The sequence below is a fragment of the Tursiops truncatus genome, chromosome 16 (genome assembly GCF_011762595.2).
Source record: "Tursiops truncatus isolate mTurTru1 chromosome 16, mTurTru1.mat.Y, whole genome shotgun sequence".
Classification (NCBI taxonomy): Eukaryota; Metazoa; Chordata; class Mammalia; order Artiodactyla; family Delphinidae; genus Tursiops; species Tursiops truncatus.
This window is the reverse complement of record NC_047049.1, coordinates 76,348,534-76,371,342: the sequence shown is the minus strand read 5'-3', so window position 1 is coordinate 76,371,342 and position 22,809 is coordinate 76,348,534. Positions and strand designations below refer to the sequence as shown.

Genomic DNA, 22,809 nt, shown 5'->3' with positions numbered 1-22,809 from the left:
AGCTCCTGTTTCTGTATTGAGTACCTAAGACTCTGGACAGTAAGACAGCGCTGGCTTGTAAATTTGCACCCAATGCCAGCTTACAAATCTTCATACATTACTGGTTTGGGTTTTAGATGACCTTCGCTTCTTTCTCATCTTTCCTCACTTTTTTGCTGTCTCAATTAAGGAAAGAGTTACTGAACACTTAGGTGCCAGGTACTGTCCTTGGTATTGCTAGGGACAGCGATCAGTTGGTGTAGTCACAGTCTTCTCCTCCAAGAGGTTCAAATAGCTTAGAGCCAGCTGCATTTTATTCCAGCTTTGTTCCTCTTTTAGGGAGCACAGAAGGCCATGTTGACAGCAGAGGTGGGTGTCATTGTGATTTGTGGTGAATAACTTGTAACTTTGGTGGGCACTAAGGGAGTTTTTTTTTTTTTTTTTTTTTTTGCGGTGCACGGGCCTCTCACTGTTGTGACCTCTCTGGTTGTGGAGCACAGGCTCCGGACGCACAGGCTCAGTGGCCATGGCTCACGGGCCCAGCCGCTCTGCGGCATGTGGGATCTTCCCGGACTGGGGCACGAACCCGTGTCCCCTGCATCGGCAGGTGGACTCTCAACCACTGTGCCACCAAGGAAGCCCGGCAGTAAGGGATTGGTGAAGGTTTTTGAGCAAGGGAAGCAGCTGGTTTAAACTTGTACTTTAGGAAGATGAATCTGGTCGTGGTGCATAGGATGGGTTGGAATGTAGGGTGACCAGGTACAGTCACCCCGGTGGTCGCAATCTCTTATCTTTGTAGGACACTTGATTTTTTACAAAGCATCTTCATATCTGATCCCATTTAACCCGTAAGACAACTCCATGAGGTAGGATGAGCAGGTATTGTTATTCTCAGTTTTCATGGATGCAAACTGAAGCTCAGAGAGGATCTGTGATGGCTGGGATGTGTAGTAAGGGCTTGAAGAAAGGGTGGCACTGGGGCTGGAAGGTGGGCCCAATGTGAATGCTTTTTTGGTTTTTGGGGGTTCTTTTGGCCATGCCACTTGGCATGTGGAATCTTAGTTCCCCAACCAGGGATCAAACCCATGCCCCCTTTCTGTAGTGGAAGTGCGGAGTCTTAACCACTGGACCACCAGGGAAGTCCATGAATGGCATTTTGGATGCCAGATCTATAGGGCTTGAGATCTGAGTAGATGCTGGTTATCAGGGCGAGTGATGAGTCAGTTGACACTGAGGTTGTCAGGTCAGGCTTCTGGGAAGGGTGGTGCCATTCACAGAAACGGGGAGATCAGACGGGAAATTTGGCAGGTTTGGATTTGGATAATAGATTGAGGGGCAGGTGGGTATTCTAGGGGGCCGTCACAGGTGGACACCTTGAAATCTGGGTCTAAGATTGGAGCCGGTGTTTGAGAATTCGAAGGTCGTGGGTGCCTTTGGAGAGTAATTGCGGTAGAGAGGCAGAGGAGGAAGCCACAGCGAGAAGACAGGTTGAGCTAGAGCTGCCCGGGGTTGGTGGGGGTGGGGGGGTGGGGGGCGGAGTTGGAAGGGAGGAGCAGTGGGAGGTGTGGGTGGAGCTGGTCAAGTGCTCTTCTTTAGGTGCAGAGGGAGCCGAGCTGCAAGAGGATTTTGAGGTGGAGGGGGGTGAATTTGAGGCGCTCCCCAAAGAAGACTCTTTTGTACGGGATTAGGTGAAATCACCTGTGAGTGAAAAGGATGAGAAGGATTTGGTGCCAAAAGCAAGCAGAGGTTTGGGACAGCAGGTGTGGGAAGTGTTGAGAGCGCCGAGAAAAGGTGAACCAAACGAGAGGCTCCATGTTAGGAATTTTCAGTGACTCCGAACAGCATGGTTTTGTGGCTTTCCAGTAGTTCCTGGAGACCATAAAGTAGGATTGGAAGGAGTAGGCCTTGGGGCTTTTGAGGACCGGGAATTAGGAGAAGTCAAGGGCACAGGAGAGTTGAGAAGCTCCAGGGTGTTAAGCAGCCATCGGTCTGGAGGTGGAGCAGGGGTGAGGAAAACCCTGTGTGTAGGCTACATGAGTTCTGGCAGTAGGTGGGAGAGACCGTCAAAGTTAACGGTCTAAATGGCAGTTTGGAATTATTGAAGGCTTTCAATTATCAAGCTAAATCTCCTTATTGAGGGGACACATGCACAGAACCAACAGAGAGCCCTAAAGATGTTCTCCGGCAGGTGGCCTGGCCTTGTTAACACTGGGCTCTTTGCTGCCTGTTTTGCTCATCTTCGAAACAGGAACAACTGGAGCCTACTTTAACCTTGGTGTGGTGCTTTACCAGTGATTCTGTGCTGTGTACAGTGTCCTATTTCATTAAGCATTGTTATTTAAACATTCTGGGGCAGCATTTTTCAAATGCCTCAAGGTTACAAGCACATGTTTTATGAGCCCCATTTACTCCCTGTTGTGAATTAGTATAATTTAGTCTACACTCCCTCTCCACACACGTTTTCCCCTTTTCATTTTGTAAAGTCAGATTTTCACTTTCTTTAAAGCAGGAATGAAGAAGACCCTGCAGGATGAGATTGACGCCATCCTTCGGGAGAGGATTATGGTGCTTGATGGAGGGATGGGGACCATGATCCAGCGGCACAAGCTGAGTGAAGACGACTTCCGAGGACAAGAATTTAAAAATCACGCCAGGCCCCTGAAAGGCAACAATGATATTTTAAGTATAACTCAGCCCGATGTCATTTACCAAATCCATAAGGTAAAGCATCCCCAGGTTCTTATATTTTCATCCTGTCATTCCGAAAGGCCTTTGGTGTCCTGAGGGCAGACCACTGGGCCAAGTGCTCTGGGGGAGAGAGAAGAAAGGGGTGATTTGTTCGGACAGAGGTGGCTTATTCAGAAAGCAGATTTTGGGCACCATATAAAAGTCGTATTGAGCATTCAAGATAAGGAAATGAGGAGGGCAGGTTTTCTGCCTTTGAGGCATTTCAACGACAGTGAAAAACCATAAAATCCTGGACAAATTAGGGTTTTTACCTACACTAACTTATTTAAGTCACCACAACAGCCCTGATGAAGTAAAACTGAAAGGTAGTTGTTACTCTCATTTTGTAGATTTGGAAACTGAGCACCTCAGAGTTTAAATAACTTGCCTGACGTTACAGAGGTTTACTGACTTGAAAACCCGTGTTCTTTCATGCCATTTTCCTGTCTTTAATAAAAATGACTAGCCTTGGTCAGGGAACTAAGATCCTGCAAGCTGTGTGGCATGACCAAAAAATAAATAAATTAATAAAAATGGCTAGCCAACATAAAGATATCAGAAGCAAGTAACTGAGTATTGCTAGACTTTTAAAATTTACAAATAAGTGTAGGACTAAATTGTTTCATAGGTTATCATGGGAATTTCATAGGATTATGACTAGAAGAGATAATAAGGTGATTTAATCTGTTTTTCTGGTCTGCATTCAATTTGAAGGACAAACATATTTACCAGGGAAGTGAGAAAGTCTTATCTTTTGGAGAAGGGCATTGTTATAGGTGTTTCAGACTTTTTTTAAAAAAATTGAGGCATAATTGACAAAGAACATAACATTGGTTTCAGGTGTACAATGTCATGATTTGAAATTTGTATATATTGTGAAACGGTCACCATAGTAAGTCTAGCTAACATCTGTTACCCTACACAGTTGCAATTTTTTTTCCTTGTGATGAGGATTTTTAAGATCTACTTTCTTAGCAACTTTCAAATATACAATACAGTAGTATTCAACATAGTCACCATGTTGTACATTACATCCCCATGACTTATTTATTTTATAACTGGAAGTTTGTACCTTTTGACCCCTTCATCCATTTCCCCTCCCCTCCACCCTCCACCTCTGGCAACCACCTTCCTTCTTTTTTATAGCTCAGTTATATTCCATTGCATATACATATAACATTTTCTTTATTCAGCCATCAATGGACACTTAGATTGTCTCCATATGTTGGCAACTGTAAATAATGCTGCAGTGAACGTGGGGGTGCATCTATCTTTCTGAGTTAGTGTTTTTGTTTTCTTTGGATATTACCCAGAAATAGAATTGCTGGATCATATAGTAGTTCTATTTTTAATTTTTTGAGGAACGTGCATTCTGTTTCCCATAGTGGCTGCACAAATTTACATTCCTGCCAACAGTGCCAGAGGATTCCCTTTTCTCCACCTCCCCACCAACACTTGTTATTTCTTATCTTTTTGATAACAGGCATTCTGATAGGTGAGAGGTGATATCGTGTGGTTTTAATTTGCATTTTCCCTGATGATTAGTGATGTTGAGCATCTTTTCATGTACCTGTTGGCCATCTGTATGTCTTCTTTGGAAAAATGTCTATTCAGATCTGCCCATTTTGTTTTTTTGGCCGTTCTGCGAGGCATGTAGGATCTTAGTTCCCTGAGCAGGGATCGAACCTGCACCCCCTGCAGTGGAAGTGTGGTGTCTTAACCACTGGACTGCTGGGGAAGTCCTGTCTTCTGCCCATTTTTGAATTGGATTGTTTGGATTGTTTTTTGCTACTGTGTTGTATGAGTTCTTTGTCTATTTTGGATATCCTTATCAGACACATGATTTGCAAATATTTTCTCCCATTCAGTAGGTTGCCTTTTCATTTTGTTGATGGTTTCCTTTGCTATGCAGATGCTTTTTAGTTTGATATAGTCCCACTTATTTATTTTTTGCTTTTGTTGCCTTTCAGACTCTTCTTAGAGAAAAAAAAACTCAAATGAATCAGTGATTAAATGATTCATTGAGGGTGGAAAGGACCCTTCTCTTGGGTGGTCAAGACTTTGTTCTAGATAAGATGCAGAACGGTTTTCATTTGGAGAAGAACTAGGAATGCCTTTCCTTTGGTCATGATGGAAATTGTAGTTGCTGGAAGATTTTAAATTGGTCCTTGAAGAGTTTTGGTTCTACGAGTTTTTCTGCGAGGCCTGAGACTATGTAGTCAAATTGCATTATAAAATTCCAGTATATTGTGGACTGGGAATGCCATCATGGGTATGAATTGCTTGGCGTGGTTACAAACATCAGTTCTTATTATGCAGTTGGTAAAATCACCACCCTCCCCCAACCCCGGACACCCAGGCCAGCCCATGATGTGTGGCTTTGTCCTCATTCAAGTGGATTATCACTAGAGTATGAGCTTCCTGAGGGCAGGAATTTGGGCCTGCTTTTCACTACTGAATCCCTACTGCCTAAAACAGTATCTTGCACGTAGTAAGTCAGTAAATTTTTTTTTAAATAAATTTTATTTATTTATTTATTTTTGGCTGCTTTGGGTCTTTGTTGCTGCACGGAGGCTTTCACTAGTTGCAGCAAGCAGGGGCTACTCTTCGTTGTGATGCACGGGCTTCTCATTGCGGTGGCTTCTCTGGCTGTGGAGCATGGGCTCTAGGAGCGCAGGCTTCAGTAGTTGTGGCTCGGGCTCAGTAGTTGTGGCTCGCAGGCTCTAGAGCGCAGGCTCCGTAGCTGTGGCACACGGGCTTAGTTGCTCCGCGGCATGTGGGATCTTCCGGACCAGGGCTCAAACCTTTGTCCCCTGCATTGGCAGGTGGATTCTTAACCACTGCGCCACCAGGGAAGTCCCAGTAAATGTTTTTTGAGGGAACGAATCTTTGTCCTGTGAGTTAGATAGGCATGTAGATAGAACAGCAAGTTTCCCAAGATAGGGACATGAAGCAAAAATGACTGTAAATACCATAAGGTGTAACCTAGCTGTCCCATTCGTGGGGGAATATTGACTAGCTGGAATTCTCTGGATGTAGAGACCGTGTCGTGTTCATGGATGAGGAAGGGAAAAAGACTGGGTTATTTTCACACTTAGTTATTTCTAGTGGAGTTACTGACCATAGAGCTGATCCCCTGATACTTAATTTTAATGGAATGGCCAGGTCCTATTTGAAGTGCAAGTGTCTGACACTAAGCTTTTTTGATTGTAATGTAAGTGCCTGACATTAAGCTTTTGGTTGCGGAGGCATCGTTTCAGAGGCATCCATGTCAATTAACACCCTGCCAGTTGTGTGACACATCTGCTAGCTAAACAGCCAGACCAGGAACCAGGCTTCTCCCAGCCATGAAATACCCTTTTTAGAAAGGGAATTTTCATAACCTCAATGAATTACCCTGCTTTTTCCTTCCTGAGCCCTAATTTCTGCTCTTAGGTTTTAAGTTCTCCAATAAAGAGTGAACCCACAAAACCCTAGGCACCCTTGCATTGACCCCAATAAAGGCAGAACCCCCGGTTTTCTCGGTCATTCCTGCCCAACCCCCGCCTTCCCCCAGCTACCTCACTGTATGGCCCGGGCATGCCTGTGAGTAATAAACCTTGATTTTTTCCAAAAGTTCCCTGATGGTTGTTGCTGAGGTGAGTCTTGCAATCATAATAAGAACCAGTAGCGCCACTGTAGCTGTGGCATTGGCTCGGTCCTGGCTCAGCACAGGCGGTAAGGGCCTATGTGAGTGCATCAGGCATTCCTAGCCCATCACTGTTGATAGGCTGAGACCAACAGGAACCAATATTTAAAACACCTGTTGGTAGCCTGTGGCCTTGCTGTCATTAATGACCTCCTTTAATCTTGACAGCTTTCTATTGATTCATGGGAAAACTGAGGAGAAATTAAGTAGCTTGCCCTTATCACACATGTTTTAAATTGGTGAGAATAGGCTTAGAATCTCAGGGGTGTCATATCCGGGGCTCATGAGTGGGATATTGTTCTGGGAAAAAAGGTGGAGAGAAAGGGTGAAGAGCTAGAAGAAACACCTTTTAAACTTTATATTATTTAAAATTTTAAATCTACACACAATTGGAGAAAATAATAACTAGGAATTTAGAAATATTTTTTCCCTAATTATAAAGACAATATGTGTTCATCGTTACAAAAATAAAATGTCTAGCTAGATGCTATAGAAAGCATAAAGGAGAAAATTAAAACCACCTGTGATATAGATACCAAGACATAATTGCCATTCACATATTTTAATTTATATTTCAGTCTAGTTTTCTGTGTTTGGATTTTTAAAATTAAATTGGGATTATTATTGCTTCATACTATTTTATAATTTGCATTTTTTACTTAATACCATGAGCCTTAAATATCCTGAGACATGGTTTTAATAACTTTATAATAATCTATTCTACATATATACCATCATTTACTTAACTAACCTTATTCTTAGGCATTAAGGTTGTTTTCAGTTTTTCTTGCTCTTTGTTGAAAAACTGAATTTTAATTTGTTCTTATAAAACAGAACCCATAGATAAGAATAAATTCCCTTTTTACCACTACTTCAAATTTCTATTTTTTCCCCAGAGATAACCACTTATACTAGTTGATGTATGTCTTTCCAGATCATTTGTTATGCATTTATGTATATGTATATATTATGTATGTACATGTATACATATAGATATCTGTAGAAAACTCAGTACAATTTGTGTGCATGTATGTTTTAAACTTAATGGTGTCATGGTTTACATATCAGTCAATTTTGTTTTTCTACTCAATACTTTTGGAGATTTTCCGTGTTAGTGTATGTACATATATGTGCACACTGTTTTTTAGCTGCCCCATAGCATGTAATAAAATGGACATATTATAGTTTATTTAGTCATTTCCCTAGTGATAGATAGTTGGGATGTTTGTGACTTATTATAAATGTGTGAATCTTGGTTTTCATTTCCCAGCTCTTCTGCAAACAGTGTCCATCTGCTTAGGTGGGGTTGGGCTTACTCACTATTGGAAAATCAAGAGATTCCAGAATTTTCATCGGATTGAGGTTGAGATGGTGTCCAAAGAGTGAAACAAGGCAGAAATGTTTCAAACAGGGAGAACCGGAGGGCACCGAGGTCCTCAGGGTTTCGTAAGGGTGCAGATGTGGCTCAGAGGGACCAGGAGCTGTGCACTGAAACAACGGTGGTCAGAATCAAGACTGCAGAGATAGTGCCCTTCTCAGTGGGGTTCTCACTGTGCTGAAGCAGAGAGCTGGCAAAGGAACAGAAGGAATGTTCCTTGGCCATCGTGTGCCAGAAGCTTGGTGTGTGATCTGTACCATCATCTGGCCACCCGGTGAAGTAGGGTTAGGGTTATACTATTTTCAAATGAGGAAACTGAAACGAGTTTAAGGAACTTGACTCAATTCACACCGCAAGTGAACTTTGTCTGAATTCAAGTTCTGTGTTTATTTGTTCGTATCACAGGCCTTTCTATGAAATCCTTAGGTCTTTTTGCATCCCCAGCCTCTATCTAGTACAGTGCCTTGCACTTAGTAAGTGGTCAAAAGATGTTTGGTGGCCTTGGTGAGGAAAAGACTAGTTTATTGTTGGGGGACAGGGATTCTAAAACTCATAGCATTGACATTACTTTCTCTCGTGGCAGGATTACTTGCTGGCTGGGGCAGATATCATTGAAACAAATACTTTTAGCAGCACTGCTATTGCCCAAGCTGACTATGGCCTCGAACACTTGGTAAGGATTTCATTTTTCCTTGTATCTAAGATATTCATGAGCGTTTGCTGCATTGGTAATTGCTAGTGAGAAAACCAGCCAAAGCTGCAGAGTCAAGCTAATGCCTAGTTATCTATTATTTGTGGTCAGATGGGGAAAATGGTTAGAATCGCTTCTGCTTATACACACAACAGCCCATTCATTTTCCAGCTGGTTTCTTTATGGGCAAGTAATAATCAAATAAAAACGATACTCATTATGCAGTGACTTGAATAAAAGCATAATGATTGGCCATGTGCACAGTTCTGTGAAGCCTTTTTAAGTTGGGGGCCAGATTTGGTTTCCTTTCTTAAAAAAATTGTGGAAAAATACATGTAACATAAAATTTACTATTTTAACCAATTTTAAGTGTACAGTTCAGTGTCATTAAGTACATTCACATTGTTGTGCTACCGTTACCACCATCTGTCCATGGAACTCTTTTCACCTTGTAGAACTTAAACTCTGTACCCATTAAACAATAATTCCCAATTTTCCCTTCCACCTCAGCCCTTAGAAACCACCATTCTACTTTCTGTCTCTATGAATTTAACTCCCCTAGCTACCTTATCTGAGTGGATCATACAGTTTTTGTCCTTTTGTGACTTATCTTGTTTCACTTAGTTTAATGTCCCTAAGGTTCACTGATGATGTAGCATGTATCAGAATATCGTACTCTTTCGAGGTTGAATAATATTCCACCGTATGGATATGCCACATTTTGTTTATTCATTCATCCGCTGAGGGACATGGGCTGATTCCACCTTTTGGCTCCTGTGAACAATGTTACTATGAGCATGGTGTACAGATAATCTGTTCTTCATCCCTGCTTTCATTTCCTTTGAGTATCTATACATAACCAGAAGTAGAGTTGCCGAATTATACACTAATTCAATGTTTAATTTTTGGCGAAACCACCGTACTGTTTTCCACAGTGGCTGCATCATTTTGTATACCCACCAATAGTGTACAATGTTTCCAGTTTTTACACATGTTTGCCAGCATTTGTTTTGTTTTTGTTTTTTCCTGATAGTAAGCATCCTAGTGGGTGTGGGGTAAAGGATTTCATTTCTTTTTAGTCAACAGGATGCTTCCATATTCAAGTTTTGTAAATGGTTAATGATGAAAATATATGGTAGATGCTGAGGTCCCCATTTCTGGGTGGGATTTTTCCAGAACTTGCCTCTGTGTTCATGTACATAGTTCTGAGTTCTCTGACACTGTTTTCCCTTATGGTGATGGGGCTTTGTGAAATCACTTGCCTTGTGGGTTATCAAGGGAATTATTTGAGGGCAGGAGTTGGCAAACATTTTCCGTTAAGGGCCAGACAGTAAATATTTTAAGCTTTGTTGGCTAGTGCTGTCTCTTTTGCAACTACTCAACGCTAGCATTATAGTGCAAAAGCAGCAACAGACAATACGTAAATGAATGGGCTTGAGTGTTTTTCGGTAAAACTTGCTGGCACTACTTTGTATGTTTCTGCATGCTTGCTTTATTTCCTAGTGAGAGGGTTCGTGGCCCTTCTCCAAATTCTCAAGAGTTTCATAATCTACAAAAACTTGAGACCCACTGATTCCCACCATTGTACGGCGTAGGAAGCCAGGACCTGGAGGAGTTCCTAAGGGAACCACCCTGGCAGGTAGTGACAGAGCTGGTTTTAGAACCCAGGTCTTCTGTCTCTGAAGCCCCTGCTTTTTCCATTACTATGCTTTTTTCTAACTCAGAATATTTCACTACATCAGCTTATTCTGACATGCCAGACGTCCGGAGATTGCCCTTTTTGCCAGCTGGCTCATGGTTCTGTGGAAGACCGTAAAAGCAGTTCCCAAAGACTCTTGCCTTTCCTGTTGCCCTCAAGGCTGGGGCCGCTGGTAGGCCTTTTTGACTAAAATTTCATTCAGACCTCAAACTAATTCACTCCACATTTCCTTACTGAATAAAACTGTGTTTTAGAAGGTCATGAATTCCTTATTTTATGGAGGGAAAGAAGGACAAACTAACATTTGCAGTTGATGTGTTAGGCCTACAGGATGAACAAGTGCTCTGCGGGAGTGGCCAGAAAAGCAGCTGAGGAGATAACTCTCCAGACAGGTAAGGAACAGTTTTCTCCTTTTTTTTTTTTTTTTTTTTTTACAAAGATGTTTCCTTTGACATCCTCAGCTATAATATACTGTCCTTACTGCCCCTTTTCCTTTCGTGACAGTTGGCCTACAGCAGCACTGCAGACACCATCACGTACTTGTTTGTAGGTTACTTCTCTGCAGTTTCATAGTCAAGCATTCAGTGCCCTCTGAATTGACTCTGTTTCCTTGGGCCTTGGGCTCAGGGTTTACGCTGTGTTTACTCTACTGGGTGTTTTATCCTAACTTTGTAGGTAGAACTGTGACTTCCTTGTACATTTACAGCTAAAATGATTTGTCTCCCTTTGGAAGTACGTCTTTTGGTTATTGAGGCACAGCTGTTTTGGTTACATTGGTGATCATTAAGACATTTGATCTTCTCGCTTGAAAGCTTCCCTCACCCCTGTGATTTTGCCTTATTTAGGTAAAGAAAGATTGTCTTTTGAGCATCTTCTACTTCATACCACTAGTGTCTTTGAAGGCGCTGTGTACCACACAAAGAGGGTGGCATGAGAATCAGTCTTACTGGGATTTGAAAAGTGCCTCCCTGAAGTAACTAGCCTCCTGGCTGGCTGCCATAAGAACACTTGGGCACCAGCTGCAGGGGAGGCTTTGAGGGTGGGAAAGGAATGGAAGAAATACCTGCCCCTTTGGAAACGTGAAATTATTGCCAACAGGGAAGATGTAAAGCAAAATTGTTGGGAAGTTAGACACAGCATACTGATGAAGACTGAAGCAATTTATAGGAGCTCCGTTTCTGAGAGATAATGTTGAAATCAGAAGGGCATAGACTGTTGCCCCAACAAAGTCACAGGTCAGAGGCTATCAAACCAGCTAAAGCAGGGAAAGACAAGGACGTTTTTCTTACACCCATGTTATTGTTCAGCTTTGGGGAAGATAAAGAATATCGGGGCTTGTAAGCTGTTCAAAGGCTGGGCTATCAGCTAGTGGGTAGTTTGCTCCAGTTAGATGGTTAAGCATAACCACCTGGTTAAAACCACCAAAGGTGATGAGCACTGCGGCCCTGCCCTGTGTTCCCATATGTAAGAAACACAATATCTCCAGCTCCTTTAGAAGCACCTAGACTCTAGCCTAGAGGAAAGCTTATTAAAACATTCATGAAAGAGTTTTAATGTGAGATTTGATCTGCTTCATACTTGAATTTCAGGCTTCATAATTGTTAATCGTGATTTAATATTTTCCCCCAGCAAAGGCCCTGTAGTACAGCAGTGGAGAGCATTTCAAGATCAATGCTACTGTGAAGAACTTTTGCAAAACCTATGTTCACGACCTTCAGGGTTTTCTTAAGATTAGGGAGAGAGACCATTTGTTCAAGCATAGCTATGGTGATAGGAAAGGATTGCTAACTGAAATTCTTTGAAGCCACATGTGTGAGAATTCAGAGTTTTTGGCTTGGCGGTAACATGTGCACATACTTTATATTTCATAATTTCCTCAGTGGGATCCAGGACAGCCTCATAATCAAACATCTGTTTGCAGTAAAATCTATGAATCGTCCACTAAGTGAGGTAAAGACTATAAATAGCCTCTTGTAGTTTAGGAGAGGTCAAGTTTTGTTGTCAAATGAATTAAGGAAAAAAGTGGGGCTTTTGTGCTTTTTGGATTTCAGAGTTACGGACAAAGGATTGTATACCTGTGTTCTAGGGGAAATCTGATAGCGTATTAACTTATGAGCTGTTTAGAGATTTCACACTTGTTTTTCTTTTCCTAAAGGAATTAAGAGGTATGTGGCAGGAGCTCTGGGTCCAACTAACAAGACACTCTCTGTGTCCCCATCTGTGGAAAGACCAGATTACAGGAACATCAGTGAGTATGAGATATAATCATTGACCTTGGGCAAGTACCTCTGTGTTTCAGTAATCTATAAATCTGTAAAATGGGGCCAATACCAGCATCTACTTAAGGATTATTGTGACTTAAGGGCTTACAGCAGTCCCTGGAATGTAGTAGACATTAAGATAAAAAGTGAGCTAGTATTAGTCATAGTATTAGTATTACTCATTTTGAGCCTGCTTTCAAAGGTGCATGTTGTTGTGTTTGGGCTTCTTTATGAGCTGCGGAAATGAAACCAATCAAAATAAAACTTTAAACTGAGAAGTTGAGCAAATATAGATACCAGGCCTTGGTCAGTTATAGGATAACCCACTAGACTCCCACTTTATTTATCAGAAAACAGTCTAAGCTATATATGCATGCTAGCATTGTAAACGTTGTAAACCACCATCTGTAAGCATACTTGCATTGAGAGTGTATGAAAAGTCTAGAAATCTAGGGCAATTTCTTAAGCATCAGACTACAAAAAAAACAAAAAGTATTGAATGATTAGAGCAGTATAGTAATGATGCTACGCGTGGTAATGAGTTCTGTGTAGAAGGCAAGTTCAGGCAAGTGTGGATTGTAGGTTTTGGTGACAGATACCACACTTTCCACCGGGGGTTGCTCATTCTGGGCTGACGTGTGGCAGTGAGGAGCTAACGTTTCCTGTCTCTTGTGCTGAATAGGATGAAGTAGGCTTCTCTATTGAATATATGAGCATCTTTTCTTTCTTGGGTGAGAGATCAAATGGGGAGAGGGGTGACCTCTCAGATGGAAGTAGACATTTCTAACAAAAATTTTATCTAGGAGTGATTAGACACTTTTGTGTTTGAGAGTGAAATTGCCCCCCAGGCAGGTTTCTTCTCTGACAGAGTTGGTGTCAGAGGGCAGGAGCAAAATCTACAGGACCGCAGACTTTTACCTTAGAGTGTGTGAGAGAATGTGATGCAACCGGTGTTGTATCCAGATCAGTGTGACACGTTTCTCCTGTTGTTCCTCACACTCATCCCTGAATTGATTAACACCATCCCTGGAAAGATCTATATTAAAGATCTTAAAAGTAAGAGCCAGGGCTCAAGAAATCAAACACCTTTCCACCCAGCCACTCATTCTCGGCTCACACATGGGAAGTGAGCCCGTGTGCTAAGTACTTAGGAGCATCTGTGTTCAATTTGCTGGTTTAACTTGCATCACTGCCATGTTTCTTACAAAAGGTGGTGTTGCCCTTAAATTATGTATTATAAACCAGCAGTGGTCAGTTCACGTGGCACCAGACCTGAACTCAGCGTGTCCTGGGCTTTCAGAGGATGTCCATGACTAATGTCCTGGGTGTGGTTTGTTTTTTGCAGCATTTGATGAACTCGTTGAAGCATACAAAGAGCAGGCCAAAGGGCTTCTGGATGGTGGGGTTGATATCTTACTCATTGAAACTATTTTTGATACTGCCAATGCTAAGGTGAGTTAAAGGAGAAAAAAGGGGCTGGGCTGGGCTGGGGGCTGGGGTGCATCCCCTAATGTAGTGAGGAGATTGTAATAGCCATTATTAAAGTTAAAGCAAATTCCTTGATTCCATTTTCTTCTTTTTTTTTTTACATCTTTATTGGAGTATAATTGCTTTACAACAAAGTGAATCAGTTATACCTATACATATGTTCCCATATCTCTTCCCTCTCTCTCCCTCCCACCCACCCTCCCTATCCCACCCCTCTGTGTGGTCACAAAGCACCGAGCTGATCTCCCTTTGCTATGCGGCTGCTTCGCACTAGCTATCTGTTTTACGTTTGGTAGTGTATATATGTCCATGTCACTCTCTCACTTTGTCACAGCTTACCCTTCCCCCTCCCCATGTCCTCAAGTCCATTCTCTAGTAGGTCTGTGTCTTTATTCCTGTATTACGCCTAGGTTCTTCATGACATTTTTTTTTTCTTAAATTCCATATATATGTGTTAGCATATGGTATTTGCCTTTCTCTTTCTGACTTCACTCTGTATGACAGACTCTAGGTCCATCCATCTCATTACAAATAGCTCAATTTCATTTCGTTTTATGGCTGAGTAATATTCCATTATATATATGTGCAACATCTTCTTTATCCATTCATCCAATGAGGGACACTTAGGTTGTTTCCATCTCCTGGCTATTGTAAATAGAGCTGCAATGAACATTTTGATACATGACTCTTTTTTTTTTTATTTTTGCCGTACACGGGCCTCTCACTGTTGTGGCCTCTCCGGTTGCGGAGCACAGGCTCCGGACGCGCAGGCTCAGCGGCCATGGCTCACGGGCCCAGCCGCTCTGCGGCATGTGGGATCTTCCCGGACCAGGGCATGAACCCGTATTCCCTGCATCAGCAGGCGGACTCTCAACCACTGCGCCACCAGGGAAGCCCACATGACTCTTTTTGAGTTATGGTTTTCTCAGGGTATATGCCCAGTAGTGGGATTGCTGGGTCGTATGGTAGTTCTATTTGTAGATTTTTAAGGAACCTCCATACTGTTCTCCACAGTGGCTGTACCAATTCACATTCCCACCAGCAGTGCAAGAGTGTTCCCTTTTCTTCACACCCTCTCCAACATTTATTGTTTGTAGATTTTTTGATGATGGCCATTCTGACAGGTGTGAGATGATATCTCATTGTAGTTTTGATTTGCATTTCTCTAATGATTAATGATGTTGAGCATTCTTTCATGTGTTTGTTGGCAGTCTGTATATCTTCTTTGGAGAAATGTCTATTTAGGTCTTCTGCCCATTTTTGGATTGGGTTGTTTTTTTTGTTATTGAGCTGCATGAGCTGCTTGTAAATTTTGGAGATTAATCCTTTGTCAGTTGTTTCATTTGCAAATATTTCCTCCCATTCTGAGGGTTGTCTTTTGGTCTTGTTTATGGTTTCCTTTGCTGTGCAAAAGCTTTGAAGTTTCATTAGGTCCCATTTGTTTCTTTTTGTTTTTATTTCCATTTCTCTAGGAGGTGGGTCAAAAAGGCTCTTGCTGTGATTTATGTCATAGAGTGTTCTGCCTATGTTTTCCTCTAAGAGTTTGATAGTTTCTGGCCTTACATTTAGGTCTTTAATCCATTTGGAGCTTATTTTTGTGTATGGTGTTAGGGAGTGATCTAATCTCATACTTTTACATGTACCTGACCAGTTTTCCCAGCACCACTTATTGAAGAGGCTGTCCTTTCTCCACTGTACATTCCTGCCTCCTTTATCAAAGATAAGGTGACCATATGTGCGTGGGTTTATCTCTGGGCTTTCTATCCTGTTCCATTGATCTATATTTCTGTTTTTGTGCCAGTACCATACTGTCTTGATTACTGTAGCTTTGTAGTATAGTCTGAATTCAGGGAGCCTGATTCCTCCAGCTCCGTTTTTCATTCTCAAGATTGCTTTGGTTATTTGGGATCTTTTGTGTTTCCATACAAATGGTGAAATTTTTTGTTCCAGTTCTGTGAAAAATGCCAGTGGTAGTTTGAAAGGTATTGCATTGAATCTGTAGATTGCTTTGGGTACTAGAGTCATTTTCACAATGTTGATTCTTCGTATCCAACAACATGGTATAACTCTCCATCTATTTGTATCATCCTTAATTTCTTTCATCAGTGTCTTATAATTTTCTGCATACAGGTCTCTTGTCTCCTAAGGTAGGTTTATTCCTAGATATTTTATTCTTTTTGTTGCAATGGGAAATGGGAGTGTTTTCTTGATTTCCCTTTCAGATTTTTCATCATTAGTGTATAGGAATGCCAGAGATTTATGTGCATTAATTTTGTATCCTGCTACTTTACCAAATTCATTGATTAGCTCTAGTAGTTTTCTGGTAGCATCTTTAGGATTCTTCATGTATAGTATCATGTCATCTGCAAACAGTGACAGCTTTACTTCTTCTTTTCCAATTTGGATTCCTTTTATTTCCTTTTCTTCTTTCATTGCTGTGGCTAAAACTTCCGAAACTATGTTGAATAAGAGTGGTGAGAGTGGGCAACCTTGTCTTGTTCCTAATCTCAGTGGAAATGGTTTCAGTTTTTCACCATTGAGGATGATGTTGGCTGTGGGTTTGTCATATATGGCCTTTATTATGTTGAGGAAAGTTCCCTCTATGCCTATTTTCTGGAGGTTTTTTAATCATAAATGGGTGTTGAATTTTGTTGAAAGCTTTCTCTGCATCTATTGAGATGACCATATGGTTTTTCTCCTTCAATTTGTTAATATGGTGTATCGCATTGATTGATTTGCGTATATTGAAGAATCCTTGCATTCCTGGAATAAACCCCACTTGATCATGGTATATGATCCTTTTAATGTGCTGTTGGATTCTGTTTGCTAATACTTTGTTGAGGATTTTTGCATCTGCGTTCATCAGTGTTATTGGCCTGTAGTTTTCTTTCTTTGTGACATCCTTGTCTGGTTTTGGTATCAGGGTGATGGTGGCCTCATAGAATGAGTTTGGGAGTGTTCCTCCCTCTGCTATATTTTGGAAGAGTTTGAGAAGGATAGGTGTTAGCTCTTCTCTAAGTGTTTGATAGAATTCGCCTGTGAAGCCATCTGGTCCTGGGCTTTTGTTTGCTGGAAGATTTTTAATCACAGTTTCAATTTCAGTGCTTGTGATTGGTCTGTTCATATTTTCTGTTTCTTCCTGATTCAGTCTTGGCAGGTTGTGCTTTTCTAAGAAGTTGTCCATTTCTTCCAGGTTGTCCATTTTATTGGCATAGAGTTGCTTGTAGTAATGTCTCATGATCTTTTGTATTTCTGCAGTGTCAGTTGTTACTTCTCCTTTTTCATTTCTAATTCTATTGATTTGAGTCTTCTCCCTTTTTTCTTTTTTTTTTTTTTTTTTGTGGTACGCGGGCCTCTTTCTGCTGTGGCCTCTCCCGTTGTGGAGCACAGGCTCTGGATGCACAGGCTCAGCGGCCACGGCTCACGGGCCCAGCCACTCCGCGGCATGTGGGATCATCCCGGACCGGGGCATGAACCCGTGTCCCCTGCATCAGCAGGCGGACTCTCAACCACTGCGCCACCAGGGAAGCCCCCAGTCTGTGTCTTTTGGTGGGAGCATTTAATCCATTTACATTTAAGGTAATTATCGATATGTATGTTCCTATTCCCATTTTCTTAATTGTTTTGGGTTTGTTATTATAGGTCTTTTCCTTCTCTTGTCTTACTTGCCTAGAGAAGATCCTTTAACATTTGTTGTAAAGCTGGTTTGGTGGTGCTGAACCCTCTCAGCTTTTGCTTGTCTGTAAAGGTTTTAATTTCTCCATCAAATCTGAATGAGATCCTTGCTGGGTAGAGTAATCTTGGTTGCAGGTTTTTCTCCTTCATCACTTTAAATATGTCCTGCCAGTCCCTTCTGGCTTGCAGAGTTTCTGCTGAAAGATCAGCTGTTAACCTTATGGGGATTCCCTTGTGTGTTATTTGTTGTTTTTCCCTTGCTGCTTTTAATATGTTTTCTTTGTATTTAATTTTTGTCAGTTTGATTAATATGTGTCTTGGCGTGTTTCTCCTTGGATTTATCCTGTATGGGACTTTCTGTGCTTCCTGGACTTGATTAACTATTTCCTTGCCCGTATTAAGGAAGTTTTCAACTATAATCTCTTCAAATATTTTCTCAGTCCCTTTCTTTTTCTCTTATTCTTCTGGAACCCGTATAATTTGAATGTTGGTGCGTTTAATGTTGTCCCAGAGGTCTCTGAGACTGTCCTCAGCTCTTTTCATTCTTTTTTCTTTATTCTGCTCTGCAGTAGTTATTTCCACTATTTTATCTTCCAGGTCACTTATCCATTCTTCTGCCTCAGTTATTCTGCTATTGATCCCTTCTAGAGTATTTTTAATTTCATTGATTGTGTTGTTCATCGTTGCTTGTTTCATCTTTAGTTCTTCTAGGTCCTTGTTAAATGTTTCTTGTATTTGGCTATTCTATTTCCAAGATTTTGGATCATCTTTACTATCATTATTCTGAATTCTTTTTCAGGTAGACTGCCTATTTCCTCTTCATCTGTTAGGTCTGGTGGGTTTTTATCTTGCTCCTTCACCTGCTGCGTGTTTTTCTGTCTTCTCATTTTGCTTATCTTACTGTGTTTGGGGTCTCCTTTTTGCAGGCTGCAGGTTCGTAGTTCCCGTTGTTTTTGGTGTCTGTCCCCAGTGGCTAAAGTTGGTTCAGTGGGTTGTGTAGGCTTCCTGTTGGAGGGGACTAGTGCCTGTGTTCTGGTGGATGAGGCTGGATCTTGTCTTTCTGGTGGGTAGGTCTATGTCTGGTGGTGTGTTTTGGGGTGTTTGTGGCCTTATTATGATTTTAGGCAGCCTCTCTGCTAATGGGTGGGGTTGTGTTTCTGTCTTGCTAGTTGTTTGGCATAGGGTGTCCAGCACTGTAGCTTGCTGGTCGTGGAGTGAAACTGGGTGTTGGTGTTGAGATGGAGACCTCTGGGAGATTTTCGCCGTTTGATATTAACGTGGAGCTGGGAGGTCTCTTGTGGACCAGTGTCCTGAAGTTGGTTCTCCCAGCTCATAGGCACAGCACTGACTCCTGGCTGCAGCACCAAGAGCCTTTCATCCACACGGCTCAGAATAAAAGGGAGAAAAAGTAGAAAGAAAGAAAGAAAGGAAGAGGGTATAAGAAAATAAATTAAAGTAAGGTAAAATAAAATAAAGTTATTAAAAAATAATTATTAAGAAAAAAAATTTTTTTAATGTAAAAAAACCACAAAAACGGATGGATAGAACCGTAGGACAAGTGGTGAAAGCAAAGCTATACAAAATCTCACACAGAAGCATACACACTCACAAAAAGAGGAAAAGGGGAAAAAATAATACATCTTGTTCTCAAAGTCCACCTCCTCAACTTAGGATGATTCATTGTCTATTCAGGTATTCCACAGGTGCAGGGCACATCAAGTTGATTGTGGAGCTTTAATCTGCTTCTGAGGCTTCTGGGAGAGATTTCCCTTTCTCTTTGTTCGCACAGCTCCGAGGTTTCAGCTTTGGATTTGGCCCCGCCTCTGCGTGTAGGTCACTGGAGGGCGTCTGTTCTTCGCTCAGACAGGATGGGGTTAAAGGAGACGCTGGTTCGGGGGCTCCGGCTCACTCAGGCCTGGGGGAGGGAGGGGCACGGATGCGGGGCGAGCCTGCGGCAGAGGCTGCCGTGACCAGCCTGAGGCGTGGTGCGTTCTCCCGGGGAAGTTGTCCCTGGATCCCGGGACCCTGGCAGTGGCGGGCTGTACAGGCTCCCCGGAAGGGAGGTGTGGAGAGTGACCTGTGCTCGCACACAGGCTTCTTGTTGGCGGCAGCAGCAGCCTTAGCGTCTCATGCCTGTCTGTGGGGTCTGCGCTTTTAGCCGCGGCTTGTGCCCGTCTCTGGAGCTCCTTTAAGCAGCGCTCTTAATCCCCTCTCCTCGCGCACCAGGAAACAAAGAGGGAAGAAAAAGTCTCTTGCCTCTTCGGCAGCTCCAGACTTTTCCTGGACTCTCTCCTGGCTAGCCGTGGTGCACTAACCCCTTCAGGCTGTGTTCACGCCGCCAGTCCTCTCCCTGCGCTCTGATCGAAGCCCGAGCCTCAGCTCCCAGCCCTGCCTGCCCTGGCGGGTGAGCACACAAGCCTCTCGGTCTGGTGAGTGCTGGTCGGCACCGATCCTCTGTGCGGAAATCTCTCTGCTTTGCCCTCCACACCCCTGTGGCTGCGCTCTCCTCCGTGGCTCCGAAGCTCCCCTCCTCCGCCACCTGCAGTCTCCGCCCGCGAAGGGGCTTCTAGTGTGTGGAAACCTTTCCTGCTTCACGGCTCCCTCCCACTGGTGCAGGTCCCGTCCCTATTCTTTATTTTATTTATTTTTGCTGTGTTGGGTCTTTGTTTCTGTGCGAGGGCTTTCTCTAGTTGCGGCAAGCAGGGGCCACTCTTCATCACCGTGCGCGGGCCTCTCACTGTCACGGCCTCTCTTGTTGCGGAGCACAGGCTCCAGACGCGCAAGCTCAGTAGTTGTGGCTCACGGGCCTAGTTGCTCCACGGCATGTGGGATCCTCCCAGACCAGGGCTCGAACCCGTGTCCCCTGCGTTAGCAGGCAGACTCTCAACCACTGCGCCACCAGGCAAGCCCCCATCCCTATTCTTTTGTCTCTGTTTATTCTTTTTTCTTTTGCCCTACCCAGGTACGTGGGGAGTTTCTTGCCTTTTGGGAGGTCTGAGGTCTTCTGCCAGCATTCAGTAGGTGTTCTGTAGGAGTTGTTCCACGTGTAGATGTATTTCTGGTGTATCTGTGGGGAGGAAGGTGATCTCCGCGTCTTACTCTTCCGCCATCTTCTTCGCCAAGCCCATTTTATTCTTGAATATTTTTAACTGAGTCCAGTAGAATGAAGGAAACTTCAAAAGGTTATGTTTCTAACTTTTAAAAAATGGTTTTTTAATTATGAAAGTAAATATTTTCATATATAGCTACTATATGTACATAGATGCATAGGTAATAAATATATACGCATGGTTCTAAAATTCAGAAGACACAGAAATGGGAATTCCCTGGCGGTCCAGTGGTTAGGACTTGGCGCTTTCACTGCCAAGGGTCCGGGTCCTATCCTTGGTTGGGGAACTAAGATCCCGCTAGCCGTGCTGCTCGGCCAGAAAAGAAAAAAAAAAGACACATAAATGTATGGAGTAAAAAGTAAATATCCTTCTGTTTCCTATTCCCTGGGTATTCGGCCGTCTTCCCCATGGACCACTGCTCTCACTGGTGTGAGGGTCCTGACAGGTATTCCATGCAGATAAAAGTGTGCGTGACGCGTGTACATATGTGTATGTGATTATATTCTTTGTATATGTACAAAGGTACATAAGTGTGTAGAATAAAAAGTAGATATCCTCATACATAACGTTTTTGCACAGTGTCTCTGAAGATAAATTTCTACAAGTGAAATTGCAAGGTTTAAAGGGTCTGGGCACTGTTAATTTTGAGTTTTAGTGTCAAATTCCCTCTAAGATTGTACTCATTTATCCTCCAGTCAGCAAGCAGTGCACAGTAGTGCTGCTTTCACCACACCCTCTCTGTTGAACTTTTTTTTTTTCGGTACGCGGGCCTCTCACTGTTGCGGCCTCTCCGGTTGCGGAGCACAGGCTCCGGACGCACAGGCCCAGCGGCCATGGCTCATGGGCCCAGCCGCTCCACGGCATGTGGGATCTTCCCGGAGCGGGACACGAACCCGTGTCCCCTGCATCAGCAGGCGGACTCTCAACCACTGCGCCACCAGGGAAGCCCTCTGTTGAACTTTTTGATCTTTTACAATCTGATAGCTGAAAAATACTACCTCACTATAGTTTTAATTTGTGCTGTCGGTCCTCTGTGTCAGTGAGTTCCGATGTGGAACGGCCTTGAGCATTGGAGAACCTTGGTGTCTGGTCCTGGAACTTAATAAAACATGGACGGTACAGATTGACATAGGATTTGTGCCTTTACAACCCATTCTAGCTCATACTCTTTTTTGCAGTGACATACACTGTTGGTTCATGTACCTACCATGTATATATGAGGCTGTGGAAAGCAGAGGCTTCTTATTTATCTATTTTTAATTTTGACTGAGCAAAAGAAGAAAGAGTAGCTCTTCAGCCCTTCCTCAGAGGAAGTATTAGTTCATGGAGGGACTTTCAGTCAGCATTTGTTTTGTTGTAACATGTACAGTGTTACCCTTGAGAAAGGGGCCCTGGGGTTGTGCGTTATCAGGAGGACGTGTTTCTCCTTCTCCTCCCCAGAGAACGTGATGTGTATCTTATCTGAAGAGGTCTGGGTAAGGGAGCATTCTGATCAGCCATTTAGGCTGACCTGTGTCACAGTCTTTCAGAAACAAAGGTGTCCTTTTTCTCCCTGACAGGCAGCCTTGTTTGCAGTCCACAAACTTTTTGAAGAGGAGTATGCTCCCCGGCCTATCCTTGTAAGTTCTCAAATATTTGCATGATGAATTTTGGTTTTTATTAATACTGTCATTTTGAGGGTGGGGTTTTTGTTTTCCTGCCATGGAACTATTGATAGTATCTTTTAGGAACCAGCTTCTTGCTTGGTTCACCTCCCTTCTTCCACCACCTCTAGATCAATAGCAGTCTTATTCGTGGAAATGTACAGAAAATGAATGTAGCAGTGGTTTGTGGAAGGCAGGCTATTCCAAAGAAGCCTGGCTGAACTTGTCCCCCAAAGCCAAAGGCTCACTCTCATTAGGGCCCGAGGGCAGATGGACTGGTGTGCTGACCGTGAAGCATCCAACACCAGAGACAGCATGCTGCCAATTCATTAATGCAACAGGCAGGCCCCCATTGCTTGGTGAGAATAGAATAGAGTCAAACAGGGGTGTTAGATGAATCAGATGTTGAACAGCAGGAGACCAGGATAACCTGAGGTATCTGTGGGGAAGTCTTCTCCAGTGGGACTGGA

The 22,809-nt window shown here is 42.9% G+C and overlaps 1 protein-coding gene across 4 annotated transcripts in view; it reads left to right on the top strand.

The window, feature by feature from the left end:
* Positions 1–22,809, top strand: part of MTR (5-methyltetrahydrofolate-homocysteine methyltransferase) — a 297,858-nt gene that overhangs the window by 6,559 nt on the left and 268,490 nt on the right. For 2 of the 4 annotated variants that reach the window (XM_073793634.1, XM_033841771.2), the window contains exons 2-7: positions 2,486–2,700; positions 8,356–8,445; positions 10,485–10,554; positions 12,318–12,410; positions 13,769–13,875; positions 22,256–22,315. In XM_073793634.1, the coding sequence (XP_073649735.1) occupies positions 2,486–2,700; positions 8,356–8,445; positions 10,485–10,554; positions 12,318–12,410; positions 13,769–13,875; positions 22,256–22,315 (635 nt within the window). Of the gene's footprint in view, positions 1–2,485; positions 2,701–8,355; positions 8,446–10,484; positions 10,555–12,317; positions 12,411–13,768; positions 13,876–22,255; positions 22,316–22,809 lie in introns of those variants that run through there. The other 2 variants (XM_073793635.1, XM_073793636.1) reach the window with 2 other exon arrangements.